General features: G+C 41.6%; 1 protein-coding gene across 4 annotated transcripts in view; it reads right to left on the bottom strand.

Annotated features, from left to right (window-relative positions):
- AKAP10 (A-kinase anchoring protein 10) overlaps nucleotides 1–17,216 on the bottom strand; it is a 56,404-nt gene that overhangs the window by 15,093 nt on the left and 24,095 nt on the right. For all 4 annotated transcript variants that reach the window (XM_067021764.1, XM_067021763.1, XM_059048435.2 and 1 more), the window contains 6 exons: nucleotides 14,584–14,668; nucleotides 13,650–13,773; nucleotides 12,160–12,296; nucleotides 9,773–9,917; nucleotides 7,667–7,840; nucleotides 2,501–2,610 (listed from right to left, as the gene is read on the bottom strand). In XM_067021764.1, coding sequence (XP_066877865.1) covers nucleotides 2,501–2,610; nucleotides 7,667–7,840; nucleotides 9,773–9,917; nucleotides 12,160–12,296; nucleotides 13,650–13,773; nucleotides 14,584–14,668 — 775 coding nt within the window. The remainder of the gene's footprint in view (nucleotides 1–2,500; nucleotides 2,611–7,666; nucleotides 7,841–9,772; nucleotides 9,918–12,159; nucleotides 12,297–13,649; nucleotides 13,774–14,583; nucleotides 14,669–17,216) is intronic.

Genomic DNA, 17,216 nt, shown 5'->3' on the forward strand with positions numbered 1-17,216 from the left:
ATACATTATAAAGCTATAGTAATAGAAAGCAAAGTTAAAAGGCAAAGAACAGTGAGAGGTCTTATTTTTAATAGATGCAGTAACTGATAATTAATAACCAGAAACATACAGAATTCCAACAAACCACTAAGAAATTACCCAACAGAAAAATGTGAAAAAGAGATAGTCAATTCACAGAGGAAAAACCTGAACAACCAACAAACATGACAAAAGAAGCTCAATCTCATAAGCAACAAACCCAGATTGGTAAAACATTTAAAGTTTGATATTATTTACTGTTGACAGGATGTGGGGAAAATTCGTAACTTTACTAACGATTGGTAAGAATGTAAAATGAACAGATCCTTTTAAAGGTAAACTGTAAACTGGTTAAGGGCTATGAAAATTTTAAATCTGCTTCCTGGTACAAGGAAATATAAAAGGAAGTCTTTGCTACACTGTGTATCACAGTAAAATTGCAAGCAATTTAAATAACCCATTAATACCAAAATAGCCAAATAGTAACACACCACACTATGGAAGGTTCTGCCACGGTTTATGAGCTATAATGAGTATTATTTATGGACTACAACAACATAGTTAAAAATGAGGTAAATGTGTACAGACTAACACAGAAAAATCTCCAAACTCACTATGAGTGAAAGCACAAGATACGGCAGAGTACGGTATCAGTTACATAAGAATAAGCAAACGAAAATATACACCATAACATAACAGAGATCATCCTGAGAAGGAAGGCGGTGAAATCAGCGTTAGTGTGTAATCAAAGGGCACATCAGCCTTATCTGTAAATTCAATTTTTATAACAAGAGAGTAACATATTTGTAATTAAAAGTTAAAAGAAGAAAGAAGAATCCTATGATGCCTATATATTATTTCACTTCTGGCTAAGTGAAACTTACTTTAGAGACAGCCTTCCTCATAAGTCATCAATGAATATATGGGTGCCAGTACAGCAACTGATACAAATTTGTTTGCCTTTAGAAAAATTTCAGGAAGATGCTAAAACCATAAAACTAAAACAAACACTGAAAACTATCTCAAAAGAAGGAGAAAAATAATTATTTCTCTATTTATGACCCATTTTATAAATTAAAAAATGTGTATTACCCACTATATATTTTACAAATTTAAATTTTATAAATTAAAATATATTTATATATTTATTTTACACACAAAAAAACTATAGAAGTAAAACATCTTGCAATTGATAGACTTTCTTGAGTCAGGTTTGAAATAAATGAACCAACCATTCCTTAAGAATAAACATCACCTTTGAGATTTAACTCATTTAGGCTTACTGTCCACCATTTCATAAAAGGAGAAATAAAGATTACTGCAACACTGATACAGCTGAAGACACTGTGGGCAAAATAACCTTCTATTCACTTCAAAGTATTTTCCAGACTTCCTGGTCTCCCAAGTATCAATTTACTTTCTGGTAAAAGCAATTAAACATGTTGAAATCCCCTTTTTATGGTACTGCCAGGACTGGGGTGCGGTAATCAGGCCTTTACACAGGTTTCCGTGTTTTCAAGCCATTTTTAGGGAAGAGGAAGTGATTTTATGATTTGATCTGTGGTAAGGATCAAGAAGTGCTGTAACACAGGAATCACTGTCTTTCTGTTACAGGATAAAATAAACAACCAAGTTAATTCTTAAATACAAAGGAATCATTTTATTCCATTTTTCCAAGTATAGTTGGTTCTCCGTATCTGCAGGTTCCATATCCACAGGCTCAACCAACTGCCGACTGAAAACTTTAGGAAAAAAAAAGCCAGAAAGTTCCAAAAAGCAAAACTTGAATTTGCTGTGCATTCCAACCATTTACATCGCATTTACATTGTATTCACAACTATCTACATAGCACTGACATTTTATTAGGTATTATAAGTAATCCAGAGATGATTTATACAGGCTTAAAATACTAGGCCATTTCCTATAAGGAACTTGAGTATCCTCAGATTTTGGTATCCGAGGGGGTCCTGGAATCAATCCCTTGCAGTTACCGAGGGATAACAGTAATACTTATAATACAGTCCATGACAAACGATGTCCGCATCTTTGTAGTTTAGTTTTGGTTTTAAGACAGAGACTTTGAAATAGCTAACATATGAATCCAATGAAATGTGGAAGAGACAGCCAGAAACACACTATGTAAACGTGACACTCATCAGAGTCGTATATGGTGGTAGAATAATGATGTCAGTGATATTTACCGAGTGCTCACTGACGCCTGGCAATGTTTTAAATGCTTTTCATGTATCATCTCATTTAATCCCCTCACCAGCCCAAGGAAGCAGGAATATTGTCCTCCTTTTACAGATGAAAAACCGGAGACACAAAGAGGTTAGGTAGCTTGCCACAAGCGGCTGAGCCGAGACTGAAACGCAGGAAGTCACTCCTGAGCCCTCACCCTTAACCATGCTCTACTGCACTGCGGGTGTATTCAAGAGAGTAGAAAACCATTTTTAAATTAAAAAATAAAAAAGATGCTCACCCCGCATACGTCCGTTGATACAAAGATTCTGGATCCAGACTTGCAGCATCCACAATTATAGCTTCATCAAAATTTTTCAGAATTTTAACACTGGCTTTTTTCACACTAGACTACAACAGAAATTGTGAAATTAGTAGTATGTTATTCAGGAGTCAAATCAGTCCTGGGTTTGGAATGACAGATTCGTACAAAATCTTCAGTGCTTGAAACACATGCACTTTTCACTCAACCCTGTCGCTAATGAGATGCTTAACAGCAATGATTCTGAAATGTCATCCTGAACATAACTACAGGAGGGAAGCACGATACTAACGCGTACGACACACGCGTCTGTGTGGCAAATGTATTTTCCTTAATGACTGAAGTTCCAACAAACGTGCCTACGTTCCCAAACGTGCAAAACTCCTATTCTTCCAGGCATATGTATCTTGCCTAATAAATGTAAAGCCCAACTTTTACAGGTAAACATGAATGCTTTTTTTTTTTTTTTTTTTTTTTAAATTTTTGTGGTACGCGGGCCTCTCACTGCTGTGGCCTCTCCCGTTGCAGAGCACAGGCTCCGGACGCGCAGGTGCAGCGGCCACGGCTCACGGGCCCAGCCGCTCCGCGGCGTGTGGGATCTTCCCGGACCGGGGCACGAACCCGTGTCCCCTGCATCGGCAGGCGGACTCTCAACCACTGCGCCACCAGGGAAGCCACACGAATGCTTTTGAATCTCAGTGTGGCCATGTGACAAAAGAGAAGATAAAGGAAACTTTCTAAAATGACCAGCATTCTACCTCCTACTCCTCATGCCCACAAAAAAAAAGCAAGTCAGAATCGGTACTTCTGTGAAATACGCAGGCATGGGTTGACCCAGAAATTTCACTTCTAAAAATTCAATTATAGACAGACTCACACTTATGCAAAATGACTTATACCCAGGAGTCCTTATTGTAGAATTGTTTCAAGTAACGAAAGACAGGAATACGTTTAACATCCATGACTAAAGCATAAGTTAAATTAAAAAAATAATCGAACAGACACTTATAGAACACTCTATAGTAGGTGTTAAAAGGGCTCTCTTTACATGCTGAGAAGGGCACATAATTAAAAAGAAAGATGCGCCAGAATAAAAGAAGAGAGAAATACTTCCATGAGGCCACTGAGGTAAGATACCAAAATGAGATATCACTAGGAAAGAAAACTACAGACCACTATCTCTTAGGAGTATAGATGCAAAATCCTCAACAAAATACTAGCAACATATAAAAATAATTATATACCACAACCAAGTGGAATTCATCCCAAGAATGCAAGGTTGGTTTAATATCTGATAATTAATTAATGTAATACACCGTAACAACAGCGTAAATCCCCAAAACCCACATAATCCCCTCAATTGATACAGAAAGAGCATTTGACACAATCCAACAGCCTTCCATGATAAAAAACATTCAACAAATTAGGGATAGTAGGGAACTTCCTCAACTTGATAAAGAGCATTTATGAAAACACCACACATCACAATAAATGATGAAAAACTGAAAGCTTTCTCCGAGAAATCAGGAAAAAGACAAAGATGCTCACTTTCACCACTTCTATACTGCAAGTTCTAGCCAGAGCAGTTTAGCCAAGAAAAGGAAATAAAAGGCATCCAAAGTTGATAAGAAAGAAAACCATTACTATTCGCAGATGACATGATCTTACATATAGAAAATCCTAAAGAATCCACAAGAAAACTATTAGAGCTAACAAATGAATTTAGTAAAGCTGAAGGTACAAGATAAACAGACGAAAAGCAGTTACATTTCTATACACTTAGTGAACAATCAGAAAATGAAATTAAGAAAACAATTTCTATTTATAATGGCATTGAAAATAATAAAATACTCAGGGATAAACTGACTCCAGGAGGTGTAAGAATTGTACAATTCAAACTACAAAACACTGCTGAAAGAAATTAAAGATGGCCTAAATAAATGGAATGACATCCCATGTTCATGGACTGTAAGACTTAATATTGTTAAGATGACAATACTCCCTAAAGGAATCTACAGATTCAGTGTAATCCTGACCAAAATGTTAAAGCTGATCCTAAGATTCACACGGAACTACAAGTCAGAGGACACACAGCTCCCGATTTCAAAACAGAGCCTGCAAACCACAGTAATCAAAACAGTGTAGCACTGGTCTAAGTACAGACACAGATGATGGAGTAGAGCTGAGAGTCCAGAAGTAAACCCATCTATCTAAGGTCAAATGATTTTCAACAAGGGTGCCAAGATCATGCAACGGTGAAAGAGTTAGTTTCTTCAATAAATAGTGCTGAGACAACCAGGTATCCACATGCAAAAGAATAAAGCTGAATCTTACTTCACATAATATATAAAACTAACTCAAAATGGATCAAAGGCCCAAAACTCTTAGAAGAAAACAGGTGGGTATGGGGAGTAACTACTTAATGGACACGAGGCTTCCATTTAGGATGATGAAACGTTGTGGTGATGACTACACAATACTGTGAATATACTAACATCACAGAACTGTGTACTTTATAATGCGTAAATTTACGTTAAGTGAATTTTACCTCAATTAAAAAAAAACTATTTCTAAACACTTACGATGAACAAGCTGAATGTGAGACTGGGGAAACAATTACATTTATAATAGCATCAAAAAGAAGAAAACATTAGAAATAAATTTAAGAAAAGAAATACAGAATTATACTTGAAAACTACAAAATATTGTGAAGATGGCAATCCTCACCAAATTCATCTATGGAGTCAAAGTACTCCCTCCCTATCAGAATCCTGACTAGCTTTGTCGTAGAAATTGACAAGCTGATCCTAAAATTCACAGAGAATTGCAAGGGACCTCAAACAGTCAAAACAACCTTGAAAAAGAACTAAGTTGGAGGGCTCTCACTTCCTGATTTCAAACCTTATGACAAAGCATCACGTACCAAGACTGAGTTAAACAGACACCATCTGACCCAGCAATCCTACTCCGAGGCACATACCCAAGAGGCATGAAAACCCACATCCACACGAAAATTGTACAGCAGCGCTGTGCTCGCAACAGCCGAAAGGTGGAAACAACCCAAATGTCGAGCCGATGGATGAACAAACTGTGGTGTGTCTACACAGTGGAATATCATTTGGCCATAAGAATGAACAAAATTCTAATACATGCTAAAAACATAGATGAACCCTGAAAACATGCTAAGTGAAAGAAGCTAGTCATAAAGATCACATATCGTATGGTTCCACTTATACGACATGTCTGGAGTAGGCAAATCTACAGAGACATAAAGTTAAAGTAGATTAGCAGTAGCCTAGGGTTGGAGGACAGAGGATTAGGAGGGTGATAGTTAAAGGATACAGGGTTTTTCTTTCTTGGGTGAAAAAATGTTCTAAAATTGATTGTGGTGAGAGTTTAGCAACTCTGTAAACATACTAAAAAACCACTGAATTACACAATTCAGTGGATAAATTGTATGGATAAATGGGTAAATTGTATGGTATGTGAATTATATCTCAATAAGGCTCTACAAAAAAAAAGAGAGAGAAAAAAGAAAAAAGGAGGATAGTGACTGGAAGGGGGGACGAGAGCTTCGGACATACTGGTAACGCATCCTGTTTCTTTTCTTTTCTTTTCTTTTTTTTTGCGGTACGCGGGCCTCTCACTGCCGCGGCCTCTCCGGCTGAGGAGCACAGGCTCCGGACGCGCAGGCTCAGCGGCCACGGCTCACGGGCCCAGCCGCTCCGCAGCACATGGGATCCTCCGGGACCGGGGCACGAACCCGCGTCCCCCGCATCGGCAGGCGGACTCTCAACCACTGCGCCACCAGGGAAGCCCCGTCCTGTTTCTTGATCTGGATGCTGGTTACATGGGTTAGGTCTGCTTATCTAAATTCTTTGAGCTGTACATAGTTATGAAATGTAGAGTTTTCTGTATATGTTATTATACTTCAACATTTTATGGTTAGCACCTAGACCTTTTAAGTACCTAAATAAAAACAAACTATTCCAGCTTATATCAAAAAACGAAATGGCAACCACACTCAGCAGGTCACCTCCTAGGCAACCTCAACAAGAGGAAAAGGTACTGAGGACAGACAGCCTTGTTGATGGCAATAAAACTGTACTGTCTTAAAAATTAAGAAAATTTACGCAAGTCCCAGGGTCAAAAATTATTTGCCACTAGTGATGAGAAAATAATTATGCTATATTAGTAAACTTATGGTGGAAAAAACTAGACAGAGAATATGTTCATGGCTCTGCCACTTACTGTGTGACGTCAATAAAATCAATTAACTTTTTGCTACCTCCTTCCTCTGTTCTTGGGCATAGCCCACTTTGTGTGATTTTGCAGACAGAGAAGGCCTGATATATGAAAGCACTCCAAAGAAACAAAAAGGTTAAGGAAATGTACAATGGCATTATAGTTCAAAATGAAACCAAAAGCTCTTCGGTGAAATATTAATAAATCTAGGAGTTCACTCAATTATTCTCTAAAACAGCATTCCAAATTTAGTTACTAAAATTTCCCAAATAATTATACAAACAGCTTTTCGGAGGCTATAAATATGTCATGTGATTTGATTATTTAAAGCAAGAGCTGGGCTTCCCTTGTGGAGCGGTGGTTAAGAATCCGCCTGCCAATGCAGGGGACATGGGTTCAAGCCCTGTTCCGGGAAGATCCCACGTGCCACGGAGCAACTAGGTCTGTGTGCCGCAACTACTGAGCCTGCGCTCTAGAGCCCAAGAGTCACAACTACTGAAGCCCATGCGCCTAGAGCCCGTGCTCCGCAGCAAGATAAGCCACCGCAATGAGAAGCCGGCGCACCGCAACGAAGAGTAGCCCCCGCTCACTGCAACTAGAGAAAGCCTGCGCACAGCAACAAAGACGCAACACAGCCATATATACATAAGTAAATAAATAAATGTTTTAAAAAATAAAGCAAGAGCTGCAGTGTCAAGCGGAATAATGGTCTGAATGAAACAGCAGGACATCTTACAATATGATACACTGTTAATCATCACAAAGACTTTGGTTGCATATACAGGAAGTAGGCTAATTTTATCTCTCCTTTGTTTCTTCTACCACCTAAAAGCTACAAACGGGATCTGATGCTACGAGCTGAGTGAAACAATCCCGGCGCAGAGGCACCGGGGTCGCTACCTGCGCGGCAGAGCTGTCGGCTGCCCCGGGGTGGGAGTCCTCAGTGGGGCCAGAAGAGCCCAGAGCCGTCAGCAAGACACCTCCTCCCAGGAACTCGTCTCCACGAACCGAATGGATGAGATCATTCAAATATTTATAATAAAGGTTGCTGGACAAAAAGCCAGGCAAAAATACCTGAAGAGAGGATACAATTTATTTTAAAGTTGAAATCAAATACACTAAAACTTTATTTTACAACAAAATTTTGCCTTCAATGCTACCAGTTAGCACACATGATTTTACTCCTCCTCTTACACTTCAAGTATTATCCTGTTGTACACAGTTTACATTGTAATTAAAACTACAATGTATACAATTTATAGATTTTTTTTTCCCCCAGAAAACTTGCCATGAAACTACTGAATGGACTTGACTATCTAGACTTCTTAGATACCAGGGAGGGATCTAATTTGAAACTAGGTTTTTCTTGTTTGTTATAAATATTGAAGTCTTTGTGTATATACTGATTTTCACTTTTGATCTGATTTCCTTAAGATAAATTACCCGGAGTGCGATTACTAAGTTACATGATGTGAACATCTGAGCTTTGATAAACGTGGAGGATGCATCACTAGCATTATCAAGGCATCTCTTTTGACACGGGCTTCCCAACGCTGGGTTCTGTCTGTTCAAATAGTTGTTAAATAAATGTCTAATGCTACATGCATGCTTTTATTTCCATTTAAAAATTATTAATGATGTTAAGTTCCCCTCTTTATCACTGGCATTTCCTACTACCAACTTTTCCTTCACAGCATTTTGCACAACTGTAAATATTTACGTCTGTGTTTAATATGTGCTCTCCTTATAGACAGAGCTCCAGGAGGGCAGAAGCTACGTTTCTTTTTTTGTTTACCCCATAACAACAATACCTAGCAGAGAAATACTCAAAGTATCAGGGAATGAAGCACACATATCTTTTTCCCATTTACCTATTTGACAGCACTCTTTAAAATTAAAACTAGTATAAGTTCCCTAGATATACAGTTAGTAAGAAATATTTTTACATTTTTTCTCTGTATTTTAACTTTATTACCCAGAAAGTTTACATTCTTTTTTTTTTTTTTTTTTTGCGGTATGCGGGCCTCTCCCGTTGCGGAGCACAGGCTCTGGACGCGCAGGCTCAGCGGCCACGGCTCACGGGCCCAGCCGCTCCGCAGCACGTGGGATCTTCCCGGACCGGGGCACGAACCTGTGTCCCCTGCATCGGCAGGCGGACTCCAAACTACTGCACCACCAGGGAAGCCCCAGTTTACATTCTTTATATGATACATATTTTGAACTCTTCCTTTAAGATCAGAAAATTTTAATTTTAGTCATGAAAAAATGATCGGCCCTGGACAACAGCCGATAGTCTATCCAGTTTACCACCAGGCTTTCAACGATTTGATTTTTATATGTAACTCTTCCATATTCCTGAAATTCAGTTTTTATGTGTGGTGTCATGTGGCAGTGCTTACTTAACCCCTTTCCACCTAGATGCACGTGACACACATGAGCAAAATAACCTCATGCGCTTATCCTGGGCTCTTGCAATTCCTAGTAAAATCTGCTTTAGTTCATCAGAACAACAACTGACTCACAAATTCCAACACTTTATTAAGCAGCTATTAGTGATACCCTATAAGTGATCCTGATACAGAAAACTCGTGCTCCAGCCCTGACGGAGGGTCATCCTTAAGCTAACTGCTCGGTACGAATTATCTAAGAGATGTTATAATAACAGTAGTAATAGCAGTTAACATTTTTTAATGCTTACGTTACTAAAAGCACTCTCCACATCGTACCTCATTTTTATCCTCAAAATAACTCTAAGTATCTGTATTAGCCCCATTTCACGGAGGAGGAAAATGGCATTAAAGGACTTCAGTAGCTGCCTGAAGTCACTCAGCCTATGAAGGTTAAGACTAATACATACCAAGTCAGACTCAAAGCCCCTGCTCTCACCACTGCTGCACTGCTTCAATTTTCCACTGTTCTGTTCTGTTTGCTTTTTCCCATGTTCTGTTTTCTGAGTCCACCAGTTAAAAACGTCTTGTAGTTTAACGCTTTTCAAGTTTTGGTTACCTTCTCCATGGTTGTCCAGGCCTGACGTAACGGAGTGGTGAAACAGTTAGGGAGTGGCCCACCTTCCCTGCAGATGTTGGATTCAATTTCCAGTCGTACTACATCATCGAAGCCAAGGGGATGTGTGGCCTGGAGGGAGAAGTACCTATGGCAGAAAGACAGCCAAAGTAAACCTCAACTTCACAGCAATCATAGGCAATTTCTGGCACCTACACCAGAGAACCTTCTATGAGGCTCCTGCAGACCTAGGACTATAGAGCTGGGTTGATGGCAGCCCGGCTGCAACCTGTATCCCCGCCGCCGAAGAGGTATCTGAGCCGACGCGCCCCCCCCATCTGCCTGCCACCATCTTCGGTTCTTGTTTAAGATTTTCCAGGTCAGGTTACAACTGAGGCAAAGAAACCAATCGCACACATTTAATGGGCGCCTAGTCTCTGTTCAGCGCTTGGGAGAAAGAAACAAATGTTAAAACAGGGTAAGACATGGACATGTCCCCTGGAAAGAGAACAGAAAAGATCCCCGTACAGGGTACAAAGGAGAACATACCAGCGTAACTGTGTGGCATACATAATATACATGTAGGAATTCAAAACAAAATAGCACTGAGGGTGAAGTGGATGAATTTGATGTATTTAGGTAGAATAACAGGATTTGCTAATGATTTGGTGTAGAAAGGAAAAGGAGTACTCAATGGTAACTCAAAGATTTCTAACTTAATAGGATATAATGCAACTGGTGTTTTGGTAAACTGGTTATAAACTGAATACAAAAAAAGCATTAAAAGCAGAAAAACATATATGTTGTCTTTTGAGCATTCTGTGGCTCCTAACTCCTGTGCATGATACAAATACAGACAGGCTGATGAGGCATGATATTAAAAAGTAAAGGCAGAAAAACAAATACGCAGGAGCGGGTAAAATGACAGTGCCGGGAGGATGTCACACAGTAATCTTCATTTAAAACTGCCTCCCAATTTGAAAATGGGATCCAGTGGGAAAACAGGGTCTCTGCTCTGCATGGCACTGAGCTCCAGCCAGGACCTTACTACTGTCACTCTTCTATTCAGGCAGGAAAAAACTTTTTTTTTTCTTGTTATCAGTATTTTCTTAACAAAAAGTGAGTCTCCCATCTTGCAACAACTAAGTTGACAAATATTCCTCCATGATTTGAATTTTGGGGCGCCCCAGCCTTTTTTCTTGGGGCTGTGTTGCACGGCTTGTGGGATCTTAGTTCCCCAACCAGGGGTTGAACCCAGGCCCCGGCAGTGAAAACGCACCATCCTAACCACTGGTCCACCAGGGAATTCCCTCAAATTTCTAAATGTAAATGCTTGCTACATTAACACCCATATAACAATATTTCTTATATAATATTTTCCCACAAATATACTGCACAAAAATAAACACTGGACGAACATTAGAATTACATCCAAGTTTTGCCACTAATTTGCCCTGTGTCTTGGAGAAAGTCACCACCCCTGTGGGCCTTAGTTTTCTCATCTGCAAAATGGGAAAATCAAACCAGCTCCCGAATCTGGCTATTCATCAGAAGCAGATGCCTGGGTCATACCTCAAACCTGCTGAATCAGAACCTCTTAGAGAAGAGGACTGGAAACCTATTTCTGACAAGCTCCCAGGTGACTCTCATGCCGACAGGAGCACGGACCTGCCGGCGATGTTCGGGAACCACTGACCTAGATGCTCTCAGCTCTCTTCCAACCCTGATATCCCATGGATTTTTCTCTGCCTCTCAAGTTATCTTCTTAGCGAGTGCTCACAGATACAAATAACACATCACTTTTCTTTACAGAACGAGCAAAGTTAGACGAAAGGGGACACACACACAGTTTTCAATTCTGTTCACTAAGATCGTGCTGCCCTCTCATTTGCAGTGAAAACTAACGAGTAACCACTCTTCACCGAGTAGTTCATCTGGCTGAGCAGACTTGCACCAGAAAACATGGTATAGACATTTAAGACCCTTTGCAATAGATTCCAGCTAGCTTCATCTTCTCCTGTTCCCTCGACCAAGTGTCAATTACGCAAAGTTTCTATGGCGCTGCCCGAACCGATGACTCGGCCAAGAGTGTCCCTCCCCGCTAGCAGAATTCAACCCATTCTTCAGGCACCAATCCAATCTCCCTTCTGTGCAGCCCTCGGTGACCTCGGTGACCTCCACCAGCGGCGCCCTGCTTGCCACGCACAAGCCTGCCCCGCCCCGCTGGCGACTTATTCTAAGAACCCCCTACTCTGAACACACCAAGGAAAAGCAGCTCTTACGCGGCTCCCTGTGAGCTCCCTGGCGGCAGAGACCAAGGTGGCTTCTGAAATACGCATCAAGTACTCAATATCCGCGGAAAGCTGGATGCGTCTATCACTAAGACTCACTTGTCATATAAAATCATGGCGTCGTTCTGTGCCTCCTGTCCGTCATACTGGCCTTTTTTGGCAGCAAGCTGAGACTGGAAGTTGTCTGCTGCCAACCAGAACTGTAGGATATTCACTGCGTCCTCTTTCTCCATGTACTGGGAAGGAAAAACACAAAACAGGAAAATCAGGCTATATACAGATTTCTCTCACTATCTCTCATCTGTATCTAAGCCCCAACTACTAAAATACAGGACATAAAGAAAAAAAAAAAAACCCACAGAAGAAACCCCCCCACCCGAAAACAGATCCACTCGTTCAGTTAGTGCCAGTCTGCCACTTACAGGCATTTGAGATTGAATCATTTTAAAATATTCTTTTAGGGGGAGAAAAACAAAACTAACAACAACAACAACAAAAAGCAACCACTGCACAGCTGGATGCAAACCTTAGTGAACTGGAGTAAAATTAAAGATGGATTAGTGGTTCCTCGCTGGCAAACATACAAAACGTAAGCCAACCAGACCAAATCTTTTATACCTGATCATTTCCACCACTCCACGCGGCCATACTAACCTGCACAAATGCTAACTTGAACTTAAGGCAGAGAGAGGGAGTGAAAACACGAATCAGCTGAATGACTGTATCCTCGTCAAGAGGCAGGATGCAAGTGTGAGTCTAAGGTGCTGCCTTGTGAGACCCGGAATCCTCTTATCTCAACTTAACAGTCATTTGCTTTGCAACAAAAGGATTGCATCTGCTGAAGCCTAACGAAGCCCATCCCTCTACACTGTACGCCTCAGAGAGATGAATATGCTCACTGCTTGTTGCGAATGCTTCAGTCTGATCAAGGGCAATTCTATCAAGCGGCTGGAGTAAAATGAAGACAGTAGGAAAAGATTGACTACTTTCCCTTCTCTCTTCTGAAGTCTGCTCTGCAAACACTCATGCACTGGAATGAAGTATCAAATTTCATGATTTTAAAACAGCTCTAGGGGGCTTCCCTGGTGGCGCAGTGGTTGAGAGTCCGCCTGCCGATGCAGGGGACGCGGGTTCGTGCCCCGGTCCGGGAGGATCCCACGTGCCGCGGAGCGGCTGGGCCCGTGAGCCGCGGCCGCTGAGCCTGCGCGTCCGGAGCCTGTGCTCCGCAACGGGAAAGGCCACAACAGTGAGAGGCCCGCGTACCGCAAAAAAAAAAAAAAAAAAAAAAAAAAAACCCAGCTCTAAATAACTAAAAATCTGCATTCTCTTATAAGCAGTTTAATTAGGTTTTTCAAAATTATAGAGTTACTTTACTTTGACTTTTCATGTTCTCCTTCATCTGACTAATGCCATTCAAGCGCTCTTGCCATTAGATACAGCTTAAGACGGTAATCACAGTACTGAAATCCACCTGGTCGGTTTGGAAATGACTTGTCTCTTCTACGCTATTTTCTATAGACAGGGCCCAGCACGTTCAGCTTAGAGGCTGGAATGCTCTAACGGAGTGTGAAAGGAAATGCAGACTTTACCTCAGAGAAATAAAAGAGGGCTGACTCACAGAAGAGAATGTCAGCCAGGTAAACAGTTCCACTGGTCAGCACTTCAATCTGGTATTTACAGAAATGGTGACTCCGTAGAAACTCACTAAAGTGCCTGCACGTGGACAAAAAGGTAAAGTTTGAGGGACCCAGCAAGGAAAGAGCTCCGCTGGGAAGAACACACTCTTTCTCCACCCTGCCGACTGCAGCATCTTGCCGGCCTCGGTCAATGCGACCTCCCTTCCCGTGGCGCCTTCCTGCTTCCTCTCCCTGTAAGTAATCTCTCCCACCTCCTAATGACCTGCAGCTCTCCTCTGATAGCTAACTCACGCTACCTCCTATTACAGTAAGCAAAGAACATGCCCTACTTCTCTTATTAGGCTGTAATTTCCCTCAAAGCAGGCAATACTTCCAAACTGTGCGTAGCACCCTTTTCATAAATGTTAAATGAAAGAATGAATATGGAGATTTTTTTTTGAGGGCATGCAGCAATAATTAATCTAAGAAAACTCTGGAGGCAGTTTCAACAAATTTATGTGGATTTAGTAACACGGCACCCGTTAAGCTTAAAGCATGCACTAACAAATCAGGATATCCACCTGAAGACACGCATCGTTTACACAGATAAACCAATTACTATATCACACTACAGTCACAAGCACCCCTAATGACTTTGCAATTAAAAATAAATTCTTTTAACTTAGGAAATACTAACATTAAAAATAAAAGTCGGTTTTATTCTTAATAGAACTCACATAATTTATATTTAAAAGAAACCATGACCCAAGACAGTCTTAGGCAAGGCCTGTAGGAGCCTGCAAACACCCCAAGTATTTAAATCCTCACAGACAGCTTGGTCTCAGTTACTCCTGAGGGGAACCCGAAGCCCCAAGGGCGCCCGGCGCGGAGACACGGCGCCACGTACTCATGCTCCATCGCGCTGAAGACCACGGACTGCGCTGAGGCGAAGCAGCTGGGGTCCACCTGCCCGTCTTCTCCGCAGATCTTTGCTGTAAAACAAATGCTACGTAAGTTTTCTCTAAATCCAAACTACACATATTTGTAAATCAAAGTCGGAAGTCCCTGTAAAGGCATGAAGATTAGCCGGTTTTAAGTGGAATTAAGAGAAAATACAGGTGAACAGCTGATTTTGAGGTAGGGAAGGTCTTTCTAAGCATAAATGCAAAAGCAGAAATCAAGAGTCAACAATATAAAATTAATTTCTTTACCTTAAAACACCCCCAAAACAAAATAAAAGGGTAAACTGGGGGAAAAAATTTGCAGCATATATGACAGTTTATGAGTGACAGATTATTTTCATCCATGTATCAAGAGCTCTTACAAACTAACAAAAAAGTCTTGAAAGAAAAATGAACAATGGACATGAAGACAATTCACTAAAGAACAAATATAAAATGGCCAACATAACAAGATATGCGTGCCCACGAGTAACCACGGACGTATAATCATGGATTAGAATGAGGACGCACCCCACCTTTGGTCTAGTAGCTTGAGACAAAATTGTTTTAACAAAATCCATAAGCTTAACTGCTCAATGATACATATGCTCGGGCAAGGGCATGGGAAAACTAACACTTGTGTTAGTGGGCATATAAATGGGTATATCTTTTTATGGAGGGCGATCTGGCAGTTTCTAGCATAAGCTTTAAAAATGAACACACCCTCGCAATCAGCAATGCTATCTGTAGGGTTGTAACCTAAGGAACTACGGATTTGTGAAAGAATTATCTGTTTATCAAAACGTTATTTGGTAGAAATTTTAAAACATAAAATGGGCTAAAATTAGGAACTACCTAAATAAACTGCAACAAATCAATAAGCTGTTTACTAGCTAGCTCTTAAACATGGCTGGAAAACCCCACCCTGATGGCTGGTTTCACTTCAAGTTCAGGACCTCAGTGGGACCTTCATGAAGCCCAAGGATTGTACTACAGTTACCTGGTCCATTACAGCACACCTCCTGTCTCTGTAGACATCGTAGTGCCTCTTGCTCTACCTTCTTTGCTGATGACTTGGAAAACAAGCCATCAGAAAACAAATTCCATCCACTCCCACCACCTCTACCAACTTGCCCGCATCACTGCCTCTGCAATCTCTCCTGCTACTACAGATGAACTGTCCTCGCTCCTCTCTGGAAAACTCTAGGAGCACCGGGTCCCATCCTCTCTTACCTCCTTAAGGTACCTCTTCTACAGCAACTGCCCCCTCTCCCTACTGTATCAACTTCCTCCTACTGCCTCATTCTCACCAGCTATGAACTGTTTGTATGCTGTCACACACCTTACATGCTGTGACACGTCACCTTAAAAACAAAACCCCAAACCACTGTCCCTTGACTAGCACCCCCTGCCAGCTGACCTTTGAGTAAAATGCCTCTAACAGTTGCCATACTTGCTGTCTCCACTCCTCCTATTTGCTTTTAAGACGCCTCCAGTTAAGTTTTGTCCCTAATGGTCCACTGTAATTAAGATGCCCACCGCCAAGTCCATCCCATTCCTGGTATTCACCTTACTTCACCTATCGTACGGCTTGCCATCTTTGATCTCTCCCTTCCTCCCAGACAGAGTTTTTCACTTGGCTTCCAGAAAAGACTGCTCTCTCGACACACAGCTGATGCAGGAAGGCCCCCACTGCTGGCTGTTTCTTCCAGATGTTAGACCCGCCGCAGCATCCGGTCCCAGACCCCGCGCCCTCCCTCACCACACTCCTCCCAGGGATGTCACTCGGCTTCAGGGCTCTAAACCCAACCACAGGCTGGTGACTTCCAAACACACACCTCCAACCCGGACGTCTCCCACGAGCTCCCAACGTTAGCATCCAGCTGCCTACTTGGCGCCCAGCATCTGGGTGTCTGAGAGCCAAACTCCTGATGTTCCCCGTCAGCCATTACTCCTGCATCTTCTTCACCTTACAAATACTCCCCTAGGTATGCAGGCTTTTAAAAAACGAAGTCGGGGCTTCCCTGGTGGCTCAGTGGTTGAGAGTCCGCCTGCCAACGCAGGGGACACGGGTTCGAGCCCTGGTCTGGGAAGATCCCACATGCCCCGGAGCAACTAAGCCCGTGTGCCACAACTACTGAAGTCTGCACGCCTAGAGCCCATGCTCTGCAACGAGAAGCCACCGCAATGAGAAGCCCGCGTACCACAACCAAGGGCAGCCCGTTAGACGCAACTAGAGAGCTGGCGCGCAGCAACAAAGACCCAACGCAGCAATCAACTAATCAATCAATAAACATAAAACTATAAAACTTCTAAAAAATATATTGTTAAAAAAAATGAAGTCATGCTTGATTCCTTTTTTCCTCTCACACCACTCACTTCCAAACCATCAGCACATTCTGTCAACTGTACCTCCAAAATATTTTTAAAATTCCACCACTTCAAGGATTTGTGGAAGATGGAACAGACAGTGGAAGCACAGTTTTGAGGTCAATCTAATTCCCCACATAAAAACAAAGAACTTAAATAGCAGCACCAAAAACCCAGAGATAACGTCTACAACAAAACCAGGCAGGTGGGATACACAATAAAAGCTTAA

Source organism: Kogia breviceps, chromosome 19, assembly GCF_026419965.1.
Source record: "Kogia breviceps isolate mKogBre1 chromosome 19, mKogBre1 haplotype 1, whole genome shotgun sequence".
In the NCBI taxonomy this organism is placed as follows: domain Eukaryota; kingdom Metazoa; phylum Chordata; class Mammalia; order Artiodactyla; family Physeteridae; genus Kogia; species Kogia breviceps.